The sequence below is a fragment of the Eptesicus fuscus genome, chromosome 17 (genome assembly GCF_027574615.1).
Source record: "Eptesicus fuscus isolate TK198812 chromosome 17, DD_ASM_mEF_20220401, whole genome shotgun sequence".
Lineage (NCBI taxonomy): Eukaryota > Metazoa > Chordata > Mammalia > Chiroptera > Vespertilionidae > Eptesicus > Eptesicus fuscus.
In genome coordinates this window covers 40,291,222-40,318,981 of record NC_072489.1, presented here as the reverse complement: position 1 = coordinate 40,318,981, position 27,760 = coordinate 40,291,222, and the positions used below count along the sequence as shown (strand labels likewise).

General features: G+C 40.2%; 1 protein-coding gene and 1 non-coding gene across 2 annotated transcripts in view; both read left to right on the top strand.

The window, feature by feature from the left end:
• The window catches only part of ARHGAP19 (Rho GTPase activating protein 19), a 44,544-nt gene extending 19,235 nt beyond the window's left edge, over window positions 1-25,309 (top strand). The window contains exons 5-12 of the mRNA XM_054729370.1: window positions 1,170-1,396; window positions 4,431-4,517; window positions 9,314-9,379; window positions 11,022-11,210; window positions 15,635-15,733; window positions 17,557-17,664; window positions 18,188-18,266; window positions 24,849-25,309. Coding sequence (XP_054585345.1) covers window positions 1,170-1,396; window positions 4,431-4,517; window positions 9,314-9,379; window positions 11,022-11,210; window positions 15,635-15,733; window positions 17,557-17,664; window positions 18,188-18,266; window positions 24,849-24,859 — 866 coding nt within the window. The 3' untranslated portion in view covers window positions 24,860-25,309. The remainder of the gene's footprint in view (window positions 1-1,169; window positions 1,397-4,430; window positions 4,518-9,313; window positions 9,380-11,021; window positions 11,211-15,634; window positions 15,734-17,556; window positions 17,665-18,187; window positions 18,267-24,848) is intronic.
• On the top strand, window positions 22,638-22,744 carry LOC114232549 (U6 spliceosomal RNA). Its single transcript, XR_003618622.2, has one exon. It is a non-coding gene; the product is annotated as a U6 spliceosomal RNA (small nuclear RNA).
• Window positions 25,310-27,760: the final 2,451 nt, after the last annotated feature.

The following is a 27,760-nucleotide window of genomic DNA, read 5'->3' as shown; positions in this document are numbered from 1 at the left end:
AGTAATAACCCAGATGATACAAATGAGAAAATATTACTAGATTATTAAATTACTTTGGAGAGAAAATGGTTGGATCTTTGAAAAAGATATGGAAAATATCCATAAGTTTTTTTTATAAGGGTAACATGAAGAATGCTTTTTCTGTTTGTTTTCCCATTGAGTTAACTTAGTACAGTATTTAAAATCCTCCCCTTCACCACCCCATGATTCACTGTTCTTTGAGGTCATATTGAGGTGTGGCACAGTTGTAGCATTTGCTATGCCTTGCTCATAACTGGAAGGGATTTTTGTTTTCAACTTCATATTAACAGGGGATAGTTTCTAGAAATATTACCTTTGTTTCCTAAACCTGAAGTTATTGCAGTTCAACAGCTTAAACAACACATTGTAACCACTTTCAGGTCTATATGAATTATATGCAAATAGTTATCTGTATCTTTTGAAATTCCCATTACCCAGGGTTTTTATTGATAACCTGTGTAGTCCGTTAGGGGAGAAACAATTATTCTGACTCCATGAGGACCTGTCTGGATTATCCTGTTATCAGAGCATAATTCATCCTCATATTTCTTTTAGCAATAAAATATCTGAGTGAGGAAAAGTGAAGGGGGTGGAATTATTAAAGGAATACGTGGACATATTTTTATTTCTCTTGGGTATATACCTAGGAGTGGAATCACTGGGACATATGGTAACTCTATGTTTAACTTTTTGAGGAACTACCTGTTTTCCAAAGTGGTCGTACCATTTTACATTCTCACCAGCGTGTAAGAAGGGCCCTTTCTCAGCATTCTTGTTAACACTTGTTATTGCCAGTCCTTTTTATTATAGCCATACGAGTGGGTATGAAGTAGTATCTCATTATGGTTTTGATTTACATTTCCCTGATAGCTAATGTTACTGAGTGCACAAATGCTTATTAGCCATTTATATATCTTCTCTGGAGGAATATTTATTCAAGCCTTTTGCCCATTTTTGAGTGGGCTTTTCTTTTTTTATTCAGTTGTATTGACATTATTTTATTATATTTTGCTATAATCTCTGGTTATGCCTAATTCTTTTTTTCTTCTTTCTTTGATTAGAGTTGAGGGGAGGTTAATAGTAGGAACATTTTTTCCCCTCTTGCTTATATTTCCTTCCTATTTGCAATCATCTCTTTTGTCCTCAAGATTTGATGCAGTTTGATGATAAAGGAAACAAGACCGATAGACCAGATAAGGAGCGGCAAATTGAAGCTCTTCAGTTGCTCTTCCTCATTCTCCCTCCACCCAATCGTAACTTGCTGAAGTTATTGCTCGATCTCCTGTACCAGACAGCAAAGAAACAAGACAAGAATAAGATGTCTGCCTATAACCTTGCCCTTATGTTTGCACCCCATGTCCTGTGGCCAAAAAATGTGAGTGTCGAGGGGAAGAGCAAAGACTGCTCGGTATTCTTGGGCTGGGCCTTATCCTGTGACTGTACCTTAGTGAGGTTATCAAGGGTCCAAGGTCTATCCTTCTGTTTAACAAGTTTAGGAGCTTACTTTATTAGTTCATTTAAGAGTCATCAGACCTGCCCTGGCCGGTTTGGCTCAGTGGATAGAGCGGTGGCCCGAGGACTGAAGGGTCCTGGGTTCGATTCTGGTTGGGGGCATGTACCTTGGTTGCAGGCTTAATCCAGCCACGGTTCGGGCCACGGGGGCAACCAATGGTTCTCTTTCTCTGTCTCTCCCCCTTTCTTCCACTCTTTCTAAAAATAAATGGAAAAATATCCTTGGATGAGGATTAATAACAACAAAAAAAGAGGCATCAGACCTGAAGGGGCCAATTTCTTTTAATCTACTTATAAATCAATCTCTGATAAACCTAAATGGCAACGTATTAGTGGGAACTCAGTGGGATTATAGCTACTAAATAAACAAGAATACTCATTTTGGTGGGTCAGTCTGAATTCCTTCTTAACGTGAAAGCCATCTTGGGAAACCAAATTGATTCCTGAAGATTACATGGTATAAATTTAGAATAGAGTTGTTTGATCTTACAGGATAATGTCACTAAGCTTTTAGATAAGATGACACACAGAACAATCCTGCCTTATCCTAACTTTTCTATTTCCTGTAGATATTCTCTCCTTGGATAAAGCTGATGTGCTTCTTATCACGGAGAACATGGCTTTCTCAGTGACTTGCATGAGAAATAAATTATCAAAAGTCCTTTGAACTCATTCTTGATCTGGAGGTACATAGGTTTTACTGGATGATGGAATTGGGAGGCAGGATACCTGGGTTGGAAGCTATAAACCAGCTGTGACCTGTATCCCTTTTTTTAAAAATCCTCATCCAAGGATACTTTCCCCATTGATCTTTAGAGACTGGAAGGGAAGGGGGAGGGCAGAAAGGGAGAGAGAGATAGAGACGGGTGGTGGGGGGGAGAGAGAGGAACATCAATGTGAGAGAGACATAGCGACTAGTTGCCTCTGGTATGTGCCCCGATGGGGGGCCGGGGATCGAACCTGGAACTGAGGTACGTGCCCTTGACCGGGAATTGAACTTGAGACCCTGCAGTCTGAGGGCCGATGCTCTACCACTGACCAAACCCGACCAGGGCGTGGCCTGTATTCTTTATGTTTTCTATGCTTAGGCTCCTCTTCTGTAAACTGGTCATAATAGTATCTTCCCCACTTATCTGACAAGGCAGTTGGAAGATAATATAAATAGATGGATATGGTGACTTATAAAATATTTTGGGGATATAAGAAATGAGAAAAGAAAGCTAAAGGAGAGGTTATGTGGTACATTTTACCTAACAGGTAACTAGTGAAAAAAATAATATAAAGTTCCGGTCCTGGAAGGGCCTTTCCTCAGAGAAAGGTTGGTGGGGGTGGGGATGAGGGTGGAAGGATGGTTGGGTGATGAGAAGGAAAGGACACACCAACATTTGTCCATATTAAGGATTTTAGAACCAGCTGAGACTGGAAAAGGAGTAATCTGTGCTTATAAAGAGATTTAAGAGGTCTTGCTAAAAGCAAAAATTAACTAATAAAGGTACATGTTGAAGATGAGGGTTTTGGGATAGTAGAGATGCTGAAGTGTGTAAAAAAGAGGCAGGAGAGCCTGGCCGGTGTGGCTCAGTGGTTGTATGTCGACTCATGAACCAGGAGATCACAATTTGATTCCCAGTCAGGGCACATGCCCAGGTTGCAGGCTCGATCCCCAGTAGAGGTTGTGTAGCAGGCAGCCGATCGGTGATTCTCTCTCATCATTGACGTTTCTGTCTCTCCCTTCCTCTCTCTGAAATCAATAAAAACATTAAAAAAAAAGCAGGGGAAACAAGAGAAGAGAATCAATGACAATTTGTATTTTTAAGAAACAGATGTCACATTGGTATCAATTAGTAGTGACAGTTCTCTTTTGTCTCTGGAGAAGCTCCTTTCTCTGAAGGGGCAACGGTGGTTGGTACAGATTCTGTTCTTCCTGACCCTTCTCCCAGACTAGATCTTCTTTAGCAACTCTGCTTGCATGTCTCATTCTCAAGCAGAATTAGGAAATGAAGATTGGTTCCCAAGGATTCTTGGTTCTTCCTAGATTATGTCATTCTAGTGGAAATCTGCTGAACCAAAAAACCTTTCTTTTTTTTCTTTTTTAAAAAATTTCTTTATTGATTAAGGTATCACATATTTGTCCTCATCCCCCCATTCCCATCCCACACCCCTCCCCACGCATGCCCCCACCCCCCTGTTGTCCGTGACCACTGGTTAGGCTCATATGCATGCACACAAGTCCTTTGGTTGATCTCTCCCCTTTATTCCCTCCTTCCCCTCCCCTCCCTCTGAGGCCCGACAGTCTGATCCATGCCTCCTTGTTTCTGGGTCTGTTCTTGTTCATCAGTCTATGTTGTTTATCATTTCCCCTAGATGAGTGAGATCATGTGCTACTAGAAATACACTTAAAAGAACCGAAAATGAGACAAGCAATAATGATTATGCTGAAAGGCAAATAAATCAGTCTGTAGTGAGTTTCTTTCTGGGCCAACAGTTCTTTTGAGACCCAATTTTAATGTCAAACAGTTCCTTATGTGTACATGTCAGCAATGATATTTCAGTTCTGGATGGTGGACAAATTGTGGTAATGCAGGTCCGACCCTCTCTGGTTTGGTCCTGGGCAACCTGCAGTGATGCACAGCTGCTAACTGCTAGTATGGCAAGGCGACGTAAGCGTCTTCCATCTCTGGACTGCTTCTCTTCTGTCTTCATGGCTGGAGTAGTCCTGTTGATTCCTCTCTGTTGCCAAAAAGCCTTTCCAGAATGAAACATTGTATCAGGGGCACCTTTGTTAGGGACAGAAACTATCATGCCTTTGAAAGAATAAGCTTGTTGGTAAGTAAGTGGAGTATCTGCCTTCTATTTTCCAGTTTGTAATCCCTTTTTTTTGTTTCTTTTTTCCTGAATAGGTCACTGCAAATGACCTTCAAGAGAATATCACGAAGTTAAACAGTGGGATGGCTTTTATGATTAAACACTCCCAGAAACTTTTTAAGGTAGGTAAGGGATGGGAGTAGGTGGTAAAAGACAATGAGGATGGAGCAAGGTAGGATCCTTAGCAGGGCTGTTAAGGTGATGATAACCAGTTAAGAAAGGCCCTGGGACTGGAAAGCAGATGATACAGTAGCAAAACCCGGAGGGAACAACCAAGGTGGGGAGGGTAGGAAGGTCCCTGGAGGCTGAGCAGAGCTTTGCCCTTCATGAAAAGCAGCATATGTTGGCCGCTTAGTTTCATCCTCCCTGTTTCCTTCTGGTAGAATTTTGAGGGTCTGACAGCCTTCTTTCATTTTGTACTCTGTCCATTTTAGTCTAAACCAGCAGTGTTTCTGCCAACCTAATTTTCTCAAGAACTTTGTGGGTCTTCTGTGGATTTCAGTGGGATTCACTCCATTGGACAGAAGCCACATATATAAATCTTTTGAAGATAAACCCTTCTCTACTTGAGAAGGCTAGGGACATGACCTTTAAGCTTCCTAGAAGGCCCTCTGGTTTGATTGAGAGGCTCTGTGAGGCACACCTTTACTCTCTTGAAAGGGCCGTTTGTGTGACTGGATAGTCTGACCTTTTGATGTTTATAAGGTTTTATAAATAAAGGTTGCAGTCACATCCTTGGCCTTTTCTGATAGTGAATTTCTTGTCATCTGGAAAGGCTGAGAATTTTTAAGACCGCCCAGTTCTGTTTCCTTTTCTTCAAATTTTTTATTGTAAAATACACATGACAAAATTCACTATCTTGACCATGTTCAGTGGCATTAATTTGTTGTTGGTTTTCTAAAACTTAAAAAAAAAAAGATCTTTATGGTTGAAAGTATTACAGATGTCCTCTTTGTTTCCCCCTTTGGCATTAATTTTTGATAAGAAGTGTCCAAACTTGCAGAGACTTTTTATAAGAGTTTATTTGAACCAAAATGAAGACATGTGCCGAGGAGCAAGATCGCAGATGCTCCAGAGAATAACTGTTGCAGCTTCTTTTGTATGTTTGAAATTCAGGAGGGAAAGTGAGGAAGATTACACAGAGGTAGGGAAAAAGCAAGGTGGGGATTGGATTACAGGATAGTTAACAAGATTATATGCTTTCTTGAGGGTTAATACCCCTCCCTAGGGGTATTACTTCTGGGATTTCAAAGGTGTGTTAACCTAGATGCACAAGACCCATGCACAGGGCTTGCATAAAAACCTCTCCCTAAAGAAGATATAGGCCTTGGTTGTGACTACCCACCATGACCTGCCCAGTTAGGAGTTTATGATCAGATCACCCTGTGAGTTTGCTTTCATAGAATTCCTTTTTTTTTGCCACAAATTACATACATATTGTTGTGCAATGATCACTACCATCCATCTCCAGAACTCTTCATTTTTCAAAATTGAAACTATATACTTGTACTTTACTGTGAAGGATTTTTTTTTTAAATCCTCACCCGAGGAATTTTCGAGGGAGTGGAAGAGAGAGGGAAAGACAGAGAAATATTGATGTGAGAGAAACACATTGATTGGTTGCCTCCTGCCTGCACCCCGACCAGTGCCTGGGCCAGGGAGGAGCCTGCAACCAAGATACCTGGCCTTGACTGGAATCAAACCCGGGACTCTTCAGTCCACATGTTGATGCTCTATCCACTGAGCCAAACTGGCTAGGGCTGAAGGATTTTTTTTTCAAGTGACTTAATACAACACAAATGTATTATTTTAATGGTTATATAGAAGTCTGACCTGAGTCTCACTGGGCTAAAATCAAGGTGTTGGCTACATTCCTTTGTGGTTGTTCCGGAGAGACTGTTTCCTTGCCTCCCCCCTCCCCCCCCGCCCCCTAGAGATTGCCCACATTCCTTGGCTCATGGTCCCCTTCCTCTGTCTTCAAGACTACCATGTGGCATCTCTCTGACCATTCTTCCCTAGTCACACTTCCTTCTGACCACACCTGGGAAAGGATCTCTACTTTTAAGGGCCCAGGTGATTATATTGGACTCACCCTGACTAACCTAGGGTAAGCTTTCTACTACAAGGTCCGTAACTTAACCACACCAGCAAAGTCCATTTTTGCCACGTAAGATAACAAATCCCTGTGAAGCATTTTGAGAGTACAGATCGTACAAACCTTAGAGATAAAACTAGAGTACAATTTCCTAGATGTAGTTCATCTTGGTACAAATTCTAATGATTAGACTCTTTAAAATATTCTCAGTTTTTACTCTATTTTTCTTTTCTTCCATAGATTCTTTTTTCAGCTTCTCATCCTTGGGGTTTTCATCCTTGTTTGCTACTTCAGCTTTGTTTCCAGGCCTAGTGTGAGCACTGTTTGAGTCTTTGTTGATCACTAAAGGAGAGGAAAAAAAAAGACGTTTGGAGATTTAGGTCTCGTCTCTTTCAGTTTGGGCCAGAACTGGTGTCCTTGTGGGCACCTGCTTTACCATTCTGGCTGATATGTTCTTCCCTGAGCTTTTCCTCTGGATGAAAAATGGTGGTTGTTCTGCGTGCTCTGTCACTTACTCTGAGGTAGTGTTTAAACTCCGGATTTGTGCTGTGCTTTGTTGTGTCGTCTTGTCCTCGGCTCCTTTGTGTGGATTTTTCTCCTCCTCAGTCCTCATATCCTGTGTTGCCTCATTCTGTGTTCTTTGTATTTCCCCCCTGCTCTACCATTTTTCTAAAAGTCCTCTTAGCTGTTTGTAGTTCTGTCCTCTGTTGTCTGACCCAGTATGATTTGATCTCTCTCCAACATGAGTCATCATGGACTTGTATATACAGTTAAGGCCAATTTTTACTTTATTTGGGAAGTCCTCCTTTTCCTGTGGATTGTAAAATACTTAAGACCCTCAGATTTTTATTTAAAGAAGTCGGTCTCTGGCTCCCTTTCTGGATATCCCTTCAGCTATATTATCTTTTTGGGGCAGACTTTTTGTTTATTTGGTTTTGTTTGTTTCTGGCATAAAATGTCCCCAGCTTCCTTGGCTGGGTAGCTCAGTTGGTTAGAGCATCGTAACAATACGCCTAAGTTGTGGGTTTCATCTCCAGTCAGGACATGTATAAGAAGCAACCAATGGATGCATAAATATGTGGAACAACAAATTGATGTTTCTCTTTCTGTCTCCATTTTCCTCTCTCTCTCTCAAATCAACCAATCAACCTATAAAAATAAAATAAAATGGCCCCAGCTCACTCTTTTCTTGCTTTGCCCTGGCCCTGAAATCAATAATTTTCTCCAAGGAGTCTGGGTTTCTTGAACACTAGGTATACTCACTGTTTTTGGGGTGTCATTGGCTCTTTGAGGGCAACGAAGTAGGTTAAAAATTTTTTAGCAAGAAATCATTAGTTCATATTAATACTATTTCCAATTATGATTTAACATAGAGCTTTTTCTTGACTTCTTTCACTTTATATTTGCACCTTTTTATTCTTACATTGCAAATTCCAGATTTTCATATCATTAACATATGTTTTATTTGCTTTATTTTATGATATATATAAAATGGTTTCAAAATAATAAAACTGTTACTACTTATAGTAAACCTACATAAACCCGCTGATGGAAGTTTAAGATTTCTTGGCAGTTCCTTTTTTCTTAAATATATTTCATTAAGTATGTAGTCAGGATACAATTTTTAAAAGCTAGGTAAAATAATTTCTTTCTTTGTGTTTATATTATCAATTTGATGTATAGATATGTTCACTTATTTTTTGTTTCTGTTCAGTTTTAGGGTTTGCTTTTTTTCCCTTTTGTATTTATTTTTTTGAATCTGTAGTATATTTACATGGTTGAAAAGTCAAAACTATATGAGAAGGTATGCTTGGAAAAATCTCAGTTCTTTCATTATTTGTATTGTTTTCTGGTTTATCCTCCTAGTGTTTCTTTTTGTAAAATCAAATAAATGTGTCTACATGTGTATATTCTTATTTCCTCTTCATTTTACATAAGTACTTTTATGCACTGTTCCATAACTTTTCTCATGTAACAGTAGATCCTGAAAATCACTCCCTACCTGTTCACAGAATGTTTCTTCCCTCTCACTCCTTCCCTCCCTTCTTTCGTTTTTAATGACTGCATAGGACTGCATTGTATGGATGTATAAAAGTTCATTCAATCAGTCCCCTATTAGTAGATATTTGAGGTTGTGTCCAATCTTTTGATTTATCTTATCCAAGTTTATTTTGTGTTTCTGGAGTTATATCTTCAGGACAGATTCACAGAAGTGAGATTTCTGGGTAAATGGTAAATGCAAATGTAATTTTCTTAGATGTTGCTAAATTCTCTTCCATAATGGTTGTATTATTTTACACAATACTAGGACGGTATCAGGGTTCTTCTCACAGGATTCTGGGCAGTATATCAGTAAGCTAAATTTTATACTAGGACGGTATCAGGGTTCTTCTCACAGGATTCTGGGCAGTATATCAGTAAGCTAAATTTTTCCTTGTCTGTTGTTACCCCATAGGGATTCTAAATGGTATTTTATATACAATAATTCTAAAATATGACCACTGTAATTTGTAAGAATTTTAGGGGTTGTTTTTGTCATAAGCATTATTACAAATATCTATCTTTTTGTTTCTGGCTCATTTCAGTATATTCATACCATATTTGATTCTTTAGAGCAGGAACAATTATAGTAGTGTCTTCTCAGTTTTCCCATCAGATTTGTTGGAATTATCTTTTTGGTGGAAGCTATAAAATAGGGCATTTTGAAGATCTTTATTTTTTCTAAAGTAATCTGCCCGTGAAATTATTTTGAAAACCATTGTCATTGAGTCTTAAAAGAACTACTTATTGCTTGGTCTTGGTTTTCTTTCATTACCTGCCCAGGCTCCTGCTTACATTCGGGAATGTGCCAGATTGCACTATTTGAGCTCCAGAACTCAAGCATCAAAGGTAAGAATAGGAAATTGTTCTTAGCCCAAACAAGGAGAGCATTAATGAAAATTAATGGAGTTCATTTATTTTTATTTTTATTTTTTTAAAATATATTTTATTGATTTTTTACAGAGAGGGAGGGAGAGAGAGAGAGAGTTAGAAACATCAATGAGAGAGAAACATCGCTCAGCTGCCTCCCGTACGCCCCCTACTGGGGATGTGCCCGCAACCAAGGTACGTGCCCTTGACCAGAATCGAACCTGGGAACCTTTCAGTCCTCAGGCCGATGCTCTATCCACTGAGCCAAACCGGTTCCGGCAAATTAATGGAGTTTAAAACAAAGTGTGAAATCAAAGTAAAGCTTTGAAAAATAAAATGTTTTTATTATAGTTCAAAATGATCTAGTCATTTTGAGGTAAGGAAAAAGACTGAGAAGAAAGTTATACGTTGAAATAAAAATGCCCCTACACAGTCTGCTTTCTGAGGTGCGCCACTGATGACATAGACGGTATGTTTAAAGGTTTTCACAGAGCCCGTGTGCTTTCTTACAGCATATGGTATAAACAGTCTGTGAATAGCAAATGTATGAAATATTTTATCGTAATAAAAGTACAATTTTATGTGAAACAGTCTTATTTCAGGTTCAGTAGTAAGGTAACAAACATTGTCAAGTAGCTAAAAGACTTGAGACACATGAGCTTAGAATGCAAATGTGTGATGTTTATTGACAAAATTACATATGATTACTGAGCTTTAAAAATGAGAAGTTAAAACAATCTCACAAGTACTTTTTGATGATTTTTGTTTAGTCTGTCTTGGTTAGAAACTGAAGCTGTCAGCTTACACTATTTTCCCCCCTGCTCCTGTTTGTTTCTACGTCTCATTTAGCAAATACTTGGTGTGACCAGAAAAACAGTATTTGATTTCAACTAGATTAACTAGGTGGGGGGGTGGGTTTTCTTAGAGAGTTGATTTTGTTCCTCTGCTACTGCTGTGTTGTTGTCACATCATGTTGACATGTGTGGGAAAGAGTACCAGCCAAGAACCAGAGCACTTGGGCTCCAAGATGGGTCTGTCACTTCAGTATCTAGAGAAGTTTAAACTTATAGCTTCAGTTTTCTCTTCTATCAAATGGGAATGATGATACTTTCCCTGTTTACTTCATAGGATAGCAATGAAAATTACATGAGATTAAAAGATGCTTCGAAAACTGAACTCTTAGGTAACTTTTGGTGGCAATAATTCTGAATGAATTTAGGATATCTGAGCAGGTCATGGGAATGGGCTGTTAATACTAATAAAGTCTAGCCCTGGCCAGGTAGCTCAGTTGGCTAGAGCGTCCTCCTGATACACCAAGGTTGCGGGTTCAGGGCATATACAATTCTCTGGTCAGGGCATATACAAGAATCGACTAATGAATGCATAAATAAGTGGAACAAGAAATCGATATTTCTTTTTCTAATCAATAAAAAGCTGTACATTAAAAAATATAGTCTATAACTATAAGTTTCTTTTTATCTGATAATAATTTTTAGACTTTTATTGTCCTGGGTATAAAAATATATCATGTACCCCACTTCCCCACTCTTCTTCTTTGTGAGGACCTAAAAACAAAGCTGGTAGGATGTATTCATTTATTTTTCTTTTAAATTTTCTCTAGGATGATCTTGATCTGACACCTTCGTGTCATTCTAAGTCCTTCCAACTGGCAAAATCTCAGAAACGGAGCCGGATGGATTCCTGCTCTCATCAGGAGACCCAGCAGCGGACGGAAGAGGCACTGAGAGAGCTGTTCCAACACGTTCACAATATGCCCGAATCAGCAAAGAAGAAGCAGCTTATCAGACAGGTGCCTGAAAGCAGGGAAACAGGGCTTTAGGAATTCATGTGATCATGGTTATAGAATCGTAGGGAATATTGTTAAGAATCTCATTTAATTTTTGGCTCTTATTGGCCCAAGCCTTGGCTCAGTCATTTAAGCAAACTTGTCTATGGAACCTCATTGCAGTCTCTATACTACTGCCCCATTAGAGAAAAAAGTGGAGGCTCTTGGATTTTTCTAGTTAAACAGAAGGATCCAACCATAGTTAGAGCTTCTCTAATTTGATCATGTAGCAAGATTGCTGAGAGAACCAGCAGTTACAATATATTATTTCAAAGTTAAATCCTTCTTTTGGTAAATAACAACCTTTCTAAATCTTAGTTTTCTTCTTTGTAAAATGGTAATTGTAATGCCCATCTTGTAAAGATTAGAGTGGTTGGCATAGCAGAGCAAAAGTAGTAGCTCTTAGTGAGTTGTTTGCAGTTAAAATACACTGTTAGCCAAGGGCCTTGTCTAACATTAGAAATTAGAAACTAGAGGCCCGGTGCACGAATTTGTGCACTGGTAGGGTCCCTTAGCCTGGCCTGTGCCCTCTCGCAATCTGGGACCCCTTGGGGGATGTCAAACTGCCAGTTTTGGCCCAATTCCCGCAGGCCGTAGTTGCGCTCTCCAGCTGTGAGCCCGGTGTCTGGCGCCCGTTGGTCAGCTGAGTGGCGCTCCTGCTGTGGGAGCACACTGACCACCTGGGGGCAGCTCCTGTGTTGAGCATCTGCCCCCTGGTAGTCAGTGTGTGTCATAGCGATCTGTCGACTGGTCATTCGGTCATTTGGTTACTTAGGCTTTTATATATATAGACTAGAGGCACTGGGGGGGCGGTTCCCTCAGCCCAGCCTGCCCCCTCTCACAGTCTGGGAGCCTTTAGGGGATGTCCTACTGATGGCTTAGTAGGCCCTCTGCAGGAGGTGACCAGGAGGATCAGGTGAAGGCGCCACCCCCATCACCCTGCTGCTGCTGCCAAGTCCGGCTGCTGCTGGGGCTGCTGACCCTCGGCCCTCGCTTCTTAGCGCTGGTCCTGCCCCCTGCCCACTTGTGTGTGTGGGGGCGATCTGGGGCCAGGCCGGCTGTGGGAGGGGCTGTGGGAGGTTGAGGCACCTTGGTCACACCCCGTCCAGCCTCTGCGGAGGCTCCAGGACCGCTGGCCGCCTCGCCTCTCCCAGTGCCCACTTCTGCAAACGGAGGGGCCGCCTCTCCCAGTGCCCGCCTCTCCCAGCGCCCGCCTCTGTGGATGGAGGGGCTTCCAGGTGGGTGGGACCGGCCCGGGCCCACCAGCACTTCCTCGCCTCTTCCAGTGCCTGCCTCTGCAGATGGAGGGGCCACACGTCGTGTGTGGGACCGGCCCGGGCCCTCGGTGCTGCTGTCCCTCCTGTGCCACTCTTGCAGCTGCTGTGGCTTTTGTCCGGAAGATATCCGGTCTAATCAGCATATTGCCCTTTTATTAGTATAGATAGATAGGAATTCTAGTGGCTAAGTTTGTTTATTTTGGAGCTATGGAAGGTCTCTCTTTTGCCATTTTGAGACTCAAAGTGGAGCTTGAGTAAATACTGATGACGTAGTTAGTTTCTTTCTCAGGAAATTTATCTTATCTCAGACCCTCTTGAATTTTAGCTGAACTGGCAGGGTAAGTCTCTTGACTTCTTATTCAACTGAGACCTTCTTGAGGGAAGAGTCTGTGTTTTTAATATATATATATATAATATTTTTTATACCTAATCTCAAGCTTAGGGCCAGACATAAACAAGTGCTCAGAAAATGTTGAACTGAGCTGTTCTTAACAATGAACAGAGTCGTTCAAGAGAAGTTTTCTATCACTCTCTGAATTTACTTTGATACCTAGCAAATTGTGATAAACTGGAATTTTAGAGGTTGTTGGCTTAGTATTACTACCAATTCAAAGTGTAGTGATTTGATTCTTGGTAGAGACTCAGATAGCAATTCAGGTAGGACAAGTGTAATGACTTATCAAGAACACTGAGGGTTAAATGTAATATAAAGGAAAAATCTTAACATTCTTCTTTTTTTTTTTTTTTTTAGAAAGATAGGAAATTATAGAGAAGGATAAGAAGAAAATAAAATCACTCATCCTGCCTAGCCAGTTTGGCTCAGTGGATAGAGCGTTGGCCTGTGGACTCAAGGGTCCCTGGGTTCAATTCCGGTCAAGGGCACATGCCCAGATTACGGGCTCGATCCCCAGTAGGAGGAATGCAGGAGGCAGCCAATCAATGATTTTCTCTTATCACTGATGTTTCTCTCTCTCTCCCTCTCCCTTCCTCTCTGAAATCAATAAAAATTAAAAAAAAAATCACTCATCCCACTAGTGTTTACATTTTGGCTATTTTTTCAGTCTTTTTTTGTATAGACATATTTTTATATAGTTTGATTATACCATATACTTTCTTTTACCACTCCCTTTTCACTAAATATTATAGCACAAGCATTTTCTTATGCATGGCTGTACATTTCTTGCCTACATTTTAAATTCTGCCATTTTGCCCTGACCAGTTGGTTGGAGTGTCGTCCCATACACTAAAAGGTTGCGGGTTCGATTTCTGGTCAGGGCATATGCCTAGGTTTCGGGTTTGATCTCGGCCCCAGTTGGGACATGTGGCAGCCGATGTGTTTCTCACATTGATGTTTCTCTCTCCCGCTCTTTATATCTCTCCCTTCCTCTTCTAGTGGTTGTCTTATGAAATGTGTATTTCAAATTTTTTTCTGCTTAAAATCGTAATATATGTTCAATTTTTTTATATTCTGTCCTTTTCATTTAAAGTTATATCATGAACATTTTCCATTATAAGGCTATAAACATTTTAAATGGTTGCATAATATTTCATTATAAATAACCTAATGTATATATAGTTTGCCTTCTGGGCATCTTGAGGAAGTTAGGTCATTTTTTAGTTTATATATTTTTGTTATAAGTATTTTCATTGCAGATTTTTTCCTAGAGTGGCATGAGAAAGCGTATGCCTTTCTTTGTTGTTGATACATCTACTGGTTCTCTTTTAATATATAGGTCCCTTCTTCTCTCTTATCCCTCTTTTTCACCCCTAAAAAGTTGCCCAAGTTTCTTTATTTGAATAAACTCTTAAATTTGACATAGTTTATATTTAGAAAAAAATTGCAAAGATAGTACAGAGAATTTCTACATACCCTTCATCCAGTTTCTCCTAATGTTAACATTGTCAAAACTAAGAAATTAACAATGGTACATTACTATTAACATTACACACTTTATTCAGATTTTACCAATTTTTCTACTAATATCCTTTTTTCTGTTCTGGAATCCAATCCAGGATACCACATTGTGTTTAAGTACGTATATATACACATATTCTTTTTCTTTCCACCCTCAACCCCCGTGATAACTAACCTTCCACAGTCTGGATTTTGCTGGTGATATCCTTGTGGTATTATTTAAGACTAGAGGCCCAGTGCATGAAATCGTGCACGGGTGGGGGGTGGGTCCCCTCAGCCCAGCCTGCACCCTCTCCAATCCGGGACCCCTCAGGGGTTGTCCCTCTCACAATCCTGGACCACTCACTCCTAATCACTCACCTGCCTGCCTGCCTGATCGCCTCTAACTGTCCCCCCTGCCAGCCTGATCACCCCTAACCACCTCTGCCTGCCAGCCTGATTGCCCCCAACTGCCCTCCTGCTGGCCTGGTCGCCCCCAACTGCCCCCTATACCCTCCTGGTCGCCCCTCACTGCCCCCCTCTGCTGACTTGGTCACCCCTAACTACCCCCCTCTGCTGGCCTGGTCGCCCCAATTGCCCCTCCCCCCCGCTGGCCTGGTCGCCCCTCACTGTCCCCCCCTGCTGGCCTGGTCACCCCTCACTGCCTCCCTCTGCTGGCCTGGTTGCCCCTCACTGCCTGCCCTGCCATCCTGGTTGCCCCACAGAACCTGCTATTCAGTCATTTGGTCGACCCTCACTAACCCCCCTGCCAGTCTTGTTGCCCCCAACTGCCACGCCCCCTGCCCCGTGCAGCCTGCTGTTCGGTCATTACTGTGAGGGCATCCCAGCCAATTTGCATATTACCCTTTTATTAGTATAGATGTTCTTCAGTCCTCTGTATTTGCTATAAACTGGTGGTTAGATCTAATTCTAGAAGTTTGATCTGATTCCAATTGGATTTTTTTGGTATGCACTCCTTAATTTAATTAACCCTCAAACTGATTTAATAAAATTGGACTTGTTTTTCAGCAGTATTTCTGCCTTTGTGATTTACTTGCCACTCTACTTACTTATCCATATACTAGTATGCACAGAATCACTTACTACTGGATTTTTTTCTCAGTATTTACAGTTAGCTTTTCATATGGTCGTCACAGAATGAATGCTATCTCTTGATGGGAGAATATTAACAAAATGTTCTCAATGTTTTCTTTTAGTTTAATAAGCAATCTGTGACCCTAACACCAGGGCAAGAACCTTCTACTCCCCGGGTACAGAAGAGGGCCCGTTCACGTTCCTTCAGTGGCCTAATTAAGGTAAGTATGCTGTGCTGTTGGTTTCAGCATTGATTATGAGAAAATTGAACAGTTTGATTATTCTTATGTATAAACAGTTTTCTTCTATTCTTTGGAATCCCGTAAAAGGCTTATTTGTAAGGGGATATGGATAGAATTTGGAAAAGCTTTTATTTTTCAAAGCGGTTCTGTGTTTGGAGAAGTAAGAAATGAAAGAAATAAAGGCCCACCCTTCTCTTCGGGGCTTAAGGACAGACTCCTTGTTCCTGAACTGTGGAGAAAGTCTCTTTTGCTTCATGACCTACTTTGTAATACACACTTCATTATGCATTTGCTGAAGTTATAGAGAAGTGAGAAGATTGATAGAGACTAGAAAAATTGTTAGAAAGTGGATTTTTTGAGTGTTAGGTAACTCAAATTTTTGTGAGCTTAATATTTGATCAGTTGTTGTATTCTATCCCTTTGTATCAAATTCATTACAAATCTTGTTTTTAAAACAAATACAATATGTACTTCTGTGCTGTTGTTGCCATTATTATTTGCAAATTCAATTTTCCAGTCTTTGTGGATGGTTTGACTTGTAGTTAGGGGATATTGTCATCAGGTGGCAGTAGATAACTTGATTATGGGGTTCAAATTTCCAGGCATACCTAAACTAAAGCAAGGTTCTGGTTAGCTTGGAATGAGATTAGCATTGTTCTATATTCTACTGTTTTTCTTTTTAAAATTATTTTAACATTATTAAAATCTATAAACCTATCAACAATCAAGGAGCTCTTTGCTTAAAATGACAAATTGTGCACTAAAAATATGTATATATTTTGTAATATATGTGTTTTTTCCAGTAAGCTGCAGTTGTTAGCAGTTGCAATTTCATCTAAACTCTAATTTTGATCCTAGTTAATATCATTAATAGAAGTTTAGAATTCTCTCAACCCTGATCCACTGGGGCCAATAGCCTCTGGAACATTAGATTTGCTTGACATTAAAATTTTCTTTGCTGTTAACAGAGTGAAAGGCAACAAGCAGAATGGGAGAAAATATTTGTAAAACGTATATCTGATAAGAGGCTAATATTCAGAATATAAAAAGAACTTTTATAAACAAACAAACAAAATACCCAAAGGACTTAAATAGACATTTTCTAAGGAAGAAGATATACCAGTACAAATAACCAATAAACACATGAATAGATGTTCAATATCATTGTCATTAGGGAAATGCAAATCAAAACCACAATGAAATACCAATTCATCACAAGGATGGCTGTTCTCAAAAAAACCCCCAGAAAATAAGTGTTGGTGTGGATATGGAGAAATGTCAGTATAGTCAGTATAGTATTAAGAAGGCCTGTACCCTCTTGTGACTATATTAGAAACTTATAGAATTTCTCCAAATTTTCCAATCCTGGGGAAGCAAAGTCTTAGAGTGGGCCCAGTGTAAGTATTCTTTAGTTGGGAGGAGAGGAGGAGACTCTGAAGAACTGCCAGAGACAACTTTGGGGAAAAAATTGTACAAGTAAGTAACTGGAGTTGCTTTTATAGTTTCAGAAGCACATTGTAATTGCCTGTATTAGAGAGTTTAAATCAGCTGTAAAGTTGCTTCTAACATTACACCCCTTTTAAATGTTGAAGAAAAGTGATTAAAGAAAGGCAATGATTTCAGGTTTTTTTTCTTTTCTTTTTCTTTTGGTGTGATCTCCCTTGTAGAAGAAGATGGCCTGGGAGAATTTATCAGACAGCTGAGATTTTCTTAACCTAAGAAACTATTTTTGAAGGCCAGAATAGCAATAATACAGATATAGCAGATGTTTATAAATCAAATATTTTTTCTTCCTAAATCAGCGGAAGGTCTTGGGAAGTCAGATGATGTCAGAAAGGAAGAACAAGGCCCCTACGCCGGAATCTCCAACCATTGGTGAATTGAAGAGAGCCAGCAAAGAGAATATGAAGGTAGGAAGATACTGGTCTTTGTACCTTCTCTTTGTATGAGTATATTTATAGAAAGGAGGAAAATTGATATACTGTCATCTGTTTGACTGTGTTTCTCAGTAAACTATGCCTTTTTCTCAATTAATCATTTCATTTATGCTGTCATCTTTCTGTACGTTTTCATTGATTCATTCAACAAACACATTTTGAGTTTAAGGAAGATAGAGCCAGTCATAAACAAAGAAGGCAAATACAGTGAGATAGCTCCGTAAACAGTGCTTGAGGGAGCACTCTTACTGGGAGACTCCACAGGGAGGGTAGCATTTGAGCCCGACTACCTGGCACTGCATTACCCTGGGGGAGCCCTTTAGGTATCCCAGGCATGGTCACTTCAGTAAGCCAGCAAGAAAACCAGTTAAGATTAATGAGATACTAATATGTCAGTAAAACTCGACATTGACCCAGTAAATAAATTCCTGTTAGTAAAGTCTATCTATAGGAATGACTTAGAATATTTAACCACTATAAAAATTTCTTGTTACAGTTATTTTCTGGATCTCCAGATGGCACGATGACACCAACAAGATTGAAATGGCCTGAGGGGAAGAAAGAGGGGAAAAAAGGTACTAATTGTACTTATTTATTCTGGGTTCTTACTGAGTGTGGTTCCTTTCTGCATCTGGTTAGTAACATTTTTTAAATGGTTGTAGTTAGAAGCAATGTAAAAAGTACAAGGCTGGGTCCTTGCCCTTGAGTTAATTTAGCAGATGGTTATTGAGCATCTACTCAGCACTGTCCCAGGTGCTGAGGGTTAGAGCTGATAATGTAGACCCTCCTGGGCCTGCATTCTTGCACAGATGGGACACGTGTAAAATATCTTCAGAGTACTTGTTAAGCAAATAAAAAACAAGTGTTAACTAATTTGTGAAACCAAGTATAGAAGTGCCAAGAATATGCCCGGTAAACATGGAATAGTTACGTTCCTTTTTGTCAGAGACTTCAGATTTGTTTATTCAGTGAAACTTTCCAGAGAGACAGTTGATGCTGAAGGACCCTGGAAATCATATACAAGATGTTTTTGAGGCTCAGGACAAAGAGGATGATTTAGTGCTGGGACTGCTGGTTGCCCAGGCTCTCCTGGTAAAAGGCAGTGGCTACTCTGCTTTCCTCTGAAGAAGCCATGTGTTTTATTAGGAAGACCAGGGGATTTGAGTCATCATTCCTCTGGCCCAAGTTTCCTCTTCTGAAAATGAGGCTCAACTGAAATACTGTTTTGGAAGCACACCACGATTATTAAAGTATAAACAAGTGGTCATAATTGTTACTAAAGAAAACCAGAGGAGACTTGGTCTTGTTTTATTAGGCTTGTGTGGCAGCTGAAGTGACCTCTGGTTTGACATGGTCATTTTACCGCCGAGACATGAGCATAGTTATTATTTGAGACATTTTGAAAGGGAACAGAAGTCCAATCTTTATGGATAAATCTTTATACTTTTCTAAAAAATTAGATTTTGGTATAGTCTCCTTGTTTATCCTTGAATGAATTATCTGAACTCTTTTCTTTCTACCTTGCTTCTGATTTTGAGGCTGGGCTGTGTTTTTTAAAAAAAGTATATTTTTATTGATTTCAGAGAGGAAGGAAGAGGGAGAGAGGTAGAAACATCAATGATGAGAGATAATCATTGATCGGCTCCCTCCTGCATGCCCCACACTGGGGACCAAGCCCGCAACCCAGGCATGTTCCCTTGACTGGAATAGAATCTGGGACCCTTCAGTCCGAAGGCCCATGCTCTACCCACTGAGCTAAACCAGCTAGGGCTGGGCTGTTTGAGGCAAGTTTGGTGTTGAGTTATGTACGACTACATATAGTTCTACCTATAGGGGTATATTTATAAGTCAAAACCAATCATAAGGTATATTTGAAGGGTACATTGTTTTGTATCAATTATACCTTTTGTCACTTTCATTTTTGAAGATAACCAAGAAATAAGTCTTTCTATATTGATAATTCTGCTTTTGGAAGAAATGCATTAAAAAATAAGCCAGTTTAGCTCTAGCCGTTTTGGCTCAGTGGAGCGAGTGTTGGTCCGCGGACCGAAGGGTTCTGGATTTGATTCAGGTCAAGGGCATGTACCTCGGTTGCAGGATCCTCCCTGACCTGGGCCCTGGTCAGGGCTCGTGTAGGAGGCAACCAATATCGATGTTTCTCTCATTGATATTTCTGTCTTTCCCTCTCTCTTCTACTCTCTAAAAATCAATGGAAAAATATCCTTAGGTGAGGATTAAAAAAAATAATAAACAAAAAATAAAAAATAAATAAGCCAGTTTAATATAATAATTTACCAAGAATTTTAGTGCAGGGATGCTTGATTTGTTAACTGTGGACTTCACAGGGATGCTTGATCTGTTAACTGTGGACTTCATAAAGCTCTAAAGAAGCTCCTGGTATTGTTAATGTAATTTTATGTGTTGGTGCATATGTGCATTTTTCTGTAGGAGAAAATATATATTTTTATTAGATTCTCAAAAATGTTAGTGATTCAGAAAAGTGGAGGTCCACTGGTAATGAAAGACCTTCCACTAGATTAGACAATGACATTTTCATTTTTCTTTCTCCCTGGTCACTTTCTTGGCTGTCATGATATTCACTGTTCTTGTTCTCCTCTTTCCTCTTTAACTCTCTTCTGCCTTGGCAGTAACTTACTGTCATCTGCCTACCCCTCTGGCCTTTGTGTTTTTCAGTGGTCTGTCTGAAATTCTCTGCTCATCTCTGCTCTTGCTTCGCCCCTCTTAGCAGCTTGGTCTACTCAACAGCTCAGTTCTGCTTTCTGTGGGATAACTGTATCCAAACCTGCATCTCTAGATATGAACTCTCTTCAGTCTCCAAGCTCACATATTTAATTGCGTCATCTTTTTTTTTTTTTTACACAATGAATACAACCCTAGATTTTTTTGATGGTGATTTTAGAAAAGGAATGAGTATTTTTTGAAGATGTTAATTCTTTGTTGTGGGGAGCTGTCCTGTGTATTGTACGATGTTTAGCAGCATCCTTGGTCTCTACCCACTAGATGCCAGTAGCAGCCTTCCCCCAGTTGTGACACAATAATGCCTCCAGACATTGCCAAATATCCCTGGGGAGGAGGGAGCAAAATCACCCCCAGATGAGAACCGCTGAATTAGCACCTACTAATTTTTTTGGGGGTGGTAGTGGAGTGTCCCTGCTCAAAATAAGTTGTTGATCTGGTAAGTCATGGAAGGCCAATGTGCTTGCATACCACACACACACACACACACACACCTACTTACTAATGGACATTAATTTCATCAGTCAGAATCTTACCCATTTTAATTTTATTAACCAATGTCACCCCAATAATTCAGTAATAAAATAAAAGTAGAATCTTACTCATTCTTCAAAGCCAGCCTAAACCCCACCTTCTTTAACCCAGCTAGATATACTTTTTCCTTTGAAACTTCTTTAACCCAGCCAGATATACATTTTCCTTTGAACTTTTTAAAAAAATATTTTTATTGATTTCAGAGAGGAAGGAAGAGGGAGAGAGAGATAGAAACATTCATGATAAGAGAGAATCATGGATCGGCTGCCTCCTATAAGTCCCCCACTGGGGATCGAGCCCACAACCCAGGCATGTGCCCTTGACTGGAATCGAACCTGGGACCCTTCAGTTCACAGGCCGATGCTCTATCCACTGAGCCAAACCGGCTAGGGCTCCTTTGAACTTTCATTGATGCTAATAAAATGTTTACTTCACATGTATTATCTGTAACTAGTTTCTCTTCTGGAAGACAAAGGCCAGACTTATGAATATACTGTAGTCTCCTGTCATCTGTTCTTCTCTTGCTCCCAGTTATGACAGTGCCTTATATCTGGTAGGAATTTAGTAAACATTTGCTGGTGAAAGGGACAGTGATGGTGTTTTGTATTGGTCTCAGCCTATCAATAACCAATGTTGTGGTTGGATTGGCCATTGTGATTCTTATTATAATTGCAAGATACCCTTCAGGAATAACCATCAGGAAATTTTTTGGAAAAAAAAAGTTTTATTACTTTCAAGACCAAGAAATTAGACAGCCTACCTAGGGCTGCATAGTGAGGTCATGGGTAGAGTGAGAGAGTACACTGGCCTAGGGTTCTGCATTTATTGGGGCCTAGGGTTGTGTGGGCTCACTCGTTATTGGTGAATTTATAACATAAAGGGTGGGAATTTAAAGTGTGAGAAGAGAAAAAAACAAGTGGCCCAAATGACCAGTTATTGAAATCAAGATCTCTAAAGCATAGGAGCCCCACTAGCCTAGCTCTTTATCTAGTCAGTGAGGCTGGCCTTGTCTTTATGGAAGATAACTGTCTTTGAAGTGAATGTTTCTTTGAAATGGATGGCTCAGCAATCAAAGCTTAAGTCAGGCACTCGCATTCCAAAAAGAAAAATAACTGTGATGGTTAATGCTACAATCCACTATGATGCTGAGGTGTCCCAGTTAATGGCAAGGACTTTAACTGCCTGGTTAGCTGATATGTTAAAAAGTCGGGGTAGGACACGCTGTAACCCAGAAAGTACATATCTAATTAGGATTATAATAGCAAATTCTATAATAATTACACAGGCAATAGTCTGAAATCCAGTCCGTAGCTATTGTCCCAAACTTGAAGAGTCCCGCAATGACACTAAGTCAGTGATCTCAGGGGCCCTAGGAATCTGTTCAGAGATGTAGGCTATATTGTGAAATATCTTAACATCTTGAGCCATCTGGTGTAAGTAGGTTTGAACCTATCTTGAGTTGATAGATTGCTTTATATCTCATCTAAGTGATCTCTTAGATCTGAGATAGCTCATTTCAGTTAAATGGTTGTGTTTCATTTCAGGAAGTGGGGATGCAGGTGGGTTCTCCAAGTTAGGCTTATGTGGTGCAAGTATTTGCATCAGGTATTTAATAAGAGGCATATCTGCGGAGACAAAAGAAAATAAAGAACAAAGTGCTCGCTTCGGCAGCACATATACTAAAATTGGAACGATACAGAGAAGATTAGCATGGCCCCTGCGCAAGGATGACACGCAAATTCGTAAAGCGTTCCATATTTAAAAAAAAGAAAAAGAAAAGAAAGAACAAAGGTTAATGACTGGAGTAGATTATAATCCCAGTTGCTGAGTTCTGAAGGCAGCCAGTCGAGAAGATTTCTAGATGTCCAGCTTGAAGCATCTTCAGATAGAGTGAGGGCAGGTAGTGGCAATCTGATAGGTTTTCCTGGTTTGCAGTTTGAATGTCTCTGGTGATCTTTCTGAGTGGCCCATAGGATAATAGGCATGAAGATTGTCCATACATGAGCTGTGGTGGTGGTTTCTCTGAGGTTTATATCAAGTTGTCCCATTTTAGCTTGCATGGCTTTGGGAAAAGGGCTGTTTTAATTCCAGTGATTCCAAGTCAGGAAGGAGGGTGGGGGAGAAATTAGAAATGTTAGTTTGGAGAGTTGTAACCAAATATTGCAGGAAACTAGAATTCAGAATCTAGTGCAGCTTACAGGTAGAGAACAAAACCTCAAAAACAATAGCACTAGAATCTTGTATCCACAAAGGTGTATTACTGAGACATATTTAATATTGATAACTCTGAAGACCTACCTATTTTAATTAAAGCCAACTTACATTAGCTTTATTTACCAAAGATTATCCCATATCACATGAACTTGAAAGCATTTGGGTGAGTGTAGTTATTTCTGAATTTTTAGGAATACTTAATTTATAATTTACTTGTTTTTAAGCCAATTAAATAGAGCTCTTTTATAATTAATTTAAGCAATACCATCTAGAGCTAGAGAGAAAAGTCACATCTACATAACACATGTGGTAGACATATATAAACTTGCAGACTGCACAGAGATCCTATAGCTTCTTTACTTCCTGACCGGGGGGTAGGGGGGATTACATGTCAAAGACTTGGTGAGATTTACATCTTTAAGGCACAGAGAAAGAAAAGGTAAGTTTTCTCCTAGGCGTTTTAATGCCTCTTGGATGGTTTTGGCAGTCCCAGTTAAAATGTAATGGTGCAACCCTTTAATCAGAGGAGCACTCTGTAGAGAATAATTCTGTGGGCAAATAATTCAGGGTCAAATGGATTCAGTCAGCTTGAGTTTTGAAGTGGATGTCTCTGAACAATCAAAAAGCTCAAGTTATGCACTTGCATTACAAAAAGAAAAAAACTGTCAGGGCCTCCACTGCAGATGGTAAGAACCTGAGCTCTGCCTTCAAGCTTGGGCTCAGTCCCCAGCTTTGCTGCTTAGTAACTTTATAAATCTTGGGGCAAATTAACTTGTGTAGGCTTCAGATTCCTCACCTGCTAAATGGCAAGCGCACCACCTCATGCACAGGTGGTTGTGAGGATAAATGAGATAATGTACATACAAGAGCTCAGAGCAGTGCTTGGTACAAAGTAGGCACTTAGTAAAGTGGTAGCTGTTGTTGCCTTTAAGATGATGTGTTCATTGCTGCATTATTTACAACAGCCAAGATATGAAAGCAGCCCAAGTGCCCATCAGTAGATGAGTGGATAGAACTGTGGCACATTTACACAATGGCATACTACTTGGCCATAGAAAAGAGGGAAATCTTACATTTTTGACAGCAAGGATGGACCTAGAGGGTATTATGCTAAGTGAAATAAGCTAGTCAGTGAAAGACAAATGCCATATGATTTCACTTAAATGTGGGATCTAATGAACAAAATAAACAAGGATACATAATAGAAACAGACTCATAGATATAGAGAATAGACTGACAGCTTTCAGATGGGAGGGGAATTGGGGGCTGGGGAAAAAATGAAGTGATTAAGCAGTACAAATTGGTAGTTGCAGAATAGCCACAGAGATGTGGATTGCAGCATGGGGAATACAGTTAATAATGTCGAGATAACTGGGTATGGGGCCAGGTGGGTGTTGCTGTACATCTGAAACTGGTGTGGAATGGTATTGAATGTGAATTGGTTGAAAAAAAAAGATGATGTAATGAACTGAGATTAGAGCAGTTGGACAAACTGAAGTTTACTTGGTAGAAATTCATTAATTTTCAACTAAACTTTTTAATCCTCAGTTTGTAGAAAATATTAAGTATAGATTCTCTAGCTCTTAGGAAGGATGTTTGCAAAAAGAAATATTATAAATGTGCATAATGCCCTTGTTTCTCTTTCAACCTAGGCTTCCTCTGAAGGACCCAGAATTCTCCGGCTGTCCACCAGAGCTTTCTCTGCGATGCGCCAGGTGTCACTCCGTTTGCAGAGAAGCGGGGACTTGCAGCTTGCTGCTGCATTTTTGAATTGAGAAAGTTACTAATCCTATAACTCGACTGATACCTCTAACTCCACTCACTGGGTGTTTCTGCAAATTCTGCCTTCTGAACCAGTGCCAGCAGCTCTTTTTTTTAAAATTAATATTATGGGGAAACCACTAACCAGCCAACCGGCTTATACAGCTCAGTGAATGGGCAGAACTAGGCAGACTCCAGTGCTCATTTCATGTATTTGTTTAGGCACAGTCTGTTTTTAAAAATAGGAGATTTGTGCTCAACTGCCAGTGTTTTTTTTTTTTTAAGTTCTGTCATCCCAGTGGATTGATGTTATTTTTAACAGATGTTTTGGACTTTTCTCTGTTTTGATAGTGTTGGGTATTTTTGTCATTATTTCTTGTTTATTTGTTGCTTGCTTATTTTTTAAAGCTATTTTTGTTTATGTAATCTAAATGGGCTCTAAGCCAGATGTCTTTCCTCTCTTTTTTACCTTCAACTTTGGGAAAACTCTTTATCTCATGAGGCTGTAGTCCTCAATACCTTATTTATATCCAAGGAATTTATAGCTTTCCTGGAAAATTTTTAGGATTTCTTGGGTGTGAGATTGCAGATTATTTGGCCTGCAGTATTGAAAAAGGAGAATTCAGAATGATACAATATTTTATTTTATAATTATTAGATTGTGTTCTTCCCTCTCTTCTCTCTCTCCCTCCTTCCTTTTTTTTCCTCAGTGATGTCAGATAATTAAGTGATTGTTGAACTCATTTCCTTCCTTCAGTTTTCTCTGCCTAGAACGTCTCTGGTGCCCATGTGGTGCCAATACTTCTGTCAAATCACTGTGAATCAAGGGAAGTCTCCGACTGCTTAATAGGGGTTTGCTGAAATATCTGTATGTAGTGGAAGCTCCGGAGTATGACTGGGATGGGGCTGATTGGTTTTTGTCCAGGACGACTCCTTGGGGTGTATGTGTGTGTGGGGGTGTTCTATTGCATTCTTCTAAGGGATCAGGTGTGCAGGCTAGACAGCCTCCTGAGAGCCAGCTGGAGCCAGAGGAAGGAAGTGAGCAGCAGTCTCCGCAGGACTCAAAGGAGAGTGTGTCCTCCTGGGAGCAGTTCTAAGAGCTGCACAGCCCCTCTCCTTGTCAGAATGTGCACGGGGAGGAGTGGGAGATGGGCTGGAGCCGCAGGTTTGACGGGTTGAGATGCTCATGTGTGTTTGGGGTGAGCAGTGGCATGGCTTTGATCTCGTGTCAATACTCACTGCCCCGAGAGGAGCACGTGGCGAGGGAGAAGGTTTGGTTTGTGCCTGCTCCCTAAGCGGTGTAACGCTCTCCCCCCGGTGCTGGAGCTGCGTCCGGCCTCTGTGGGGAAGCAGTTGCCCAGCTAGTATGGTTGGCTGACCTGTCTTGAAACTATTGAAAATGCTGTGTTCTTGCTGAAATGAAACTGACCCTGGGGAGCAGAGTTTGGTTTTGTGTCCAGCGTCAGTCCTCTTTTTCACACTTACTGTTTCTTCTCCTGCTGTAATGGCAATAGTGGAGGGAAAAAAAGATAAAATATGGCCTTCCAATTTGATAGACTGTGAACAATTGATGGTTAGGAGTATAAAACTGCTTAGAATACCCTTTCTGCAGAGCAGTTTTATGTCATTCTTAAAAGTACTTATTAGCAAATTCATTCGTGTAAGGTTTCTATTTGGCTTTTTTCCTTATTGAGAAAAAATAAATTCCTTGCACCAGCTGTCAGTGAATTCAGAAACCCCTTTTGGTGTGAACAGAATGAAGTAGTGTTCTCCCTTCACTCTACACTGTATTCATCTAACTGTTTCCCCCTGGCGTGTGGACTGTCCTATGGTCTGGCATCAGCTGGTGGGAGCAGAGCAGGGACCTGCTACCCCTCGTCCCGGGTTTGTGCTGTGGCTCCGTCTGCGAGAGGCTCCGGAGATTCAGGAGACTCGTTGTGTGGAGTCCGCAGTGTGCCTGGCTGGGTGGTGAGAGATGTCTGTCACAGCATGTGCCTTTATGTAGCTCACCCGTGTGCAGTTTATGTCTGTATTTGGGTATGTGTTTCATTTAAGTTATTTATTAAATATGCTTTCCCTTGCGTTAAGAGTATGATAGGTCATTTTTTAAAATAGAAGCTGTGATCCAGTTGGAATTCAAATTTGAGAAATAAATAGTATAACCTTCTGCCTTGTAATATGTAACTGTTCTAATCCTGTGGAATTTTATGGAGAATGCAAAGACAAAGCCCTTTTCATTGGCCACAGAAGGGCACTGTCTCCCTTTTCACTTGGTGGGAGGGTATTTTTGAGCCAGTATTTAAAATTTTTTTAAATCTATAAGATTTTTTAAAATGTTATGTTTACTTTTTATGTTGGATCAGTCTCTTTGGAAATGCCTCTTCTTCTGGCTGATAAAATTTCATTCTTTCTGGGGTCAGTTGTGATGAGTTTTGCTGTGGGGTGAATATGGGGCATTGTTTTGTGCCAGAGGGCTCAAGCATAAAAACCCAGCCTGCTTCATTGATTCCCATCTGCACTGGGTGAGCTACAGTGGTTGAATCAGTGAAAACAAGAGGCATGGGAGTTTCTTACCTTTTATAGTGATGGACTTTTGCACTGGGACCAATGAATCTGGTTTGAGAACTCCACTGCAAAAAATGAAGAAACAAAGAACCCCAAAACAAACAAAAAAAAGAAAGCAACAAAAGAAAGAGAAAATGACACACAAAGAAAAAAAATCCCCGAGAAAAACTCCACTGCAGCAGTGAACGATTAGGAGGTCCTGATTCCTACACCTGAGAGGCAACATATTAAAGGAGCT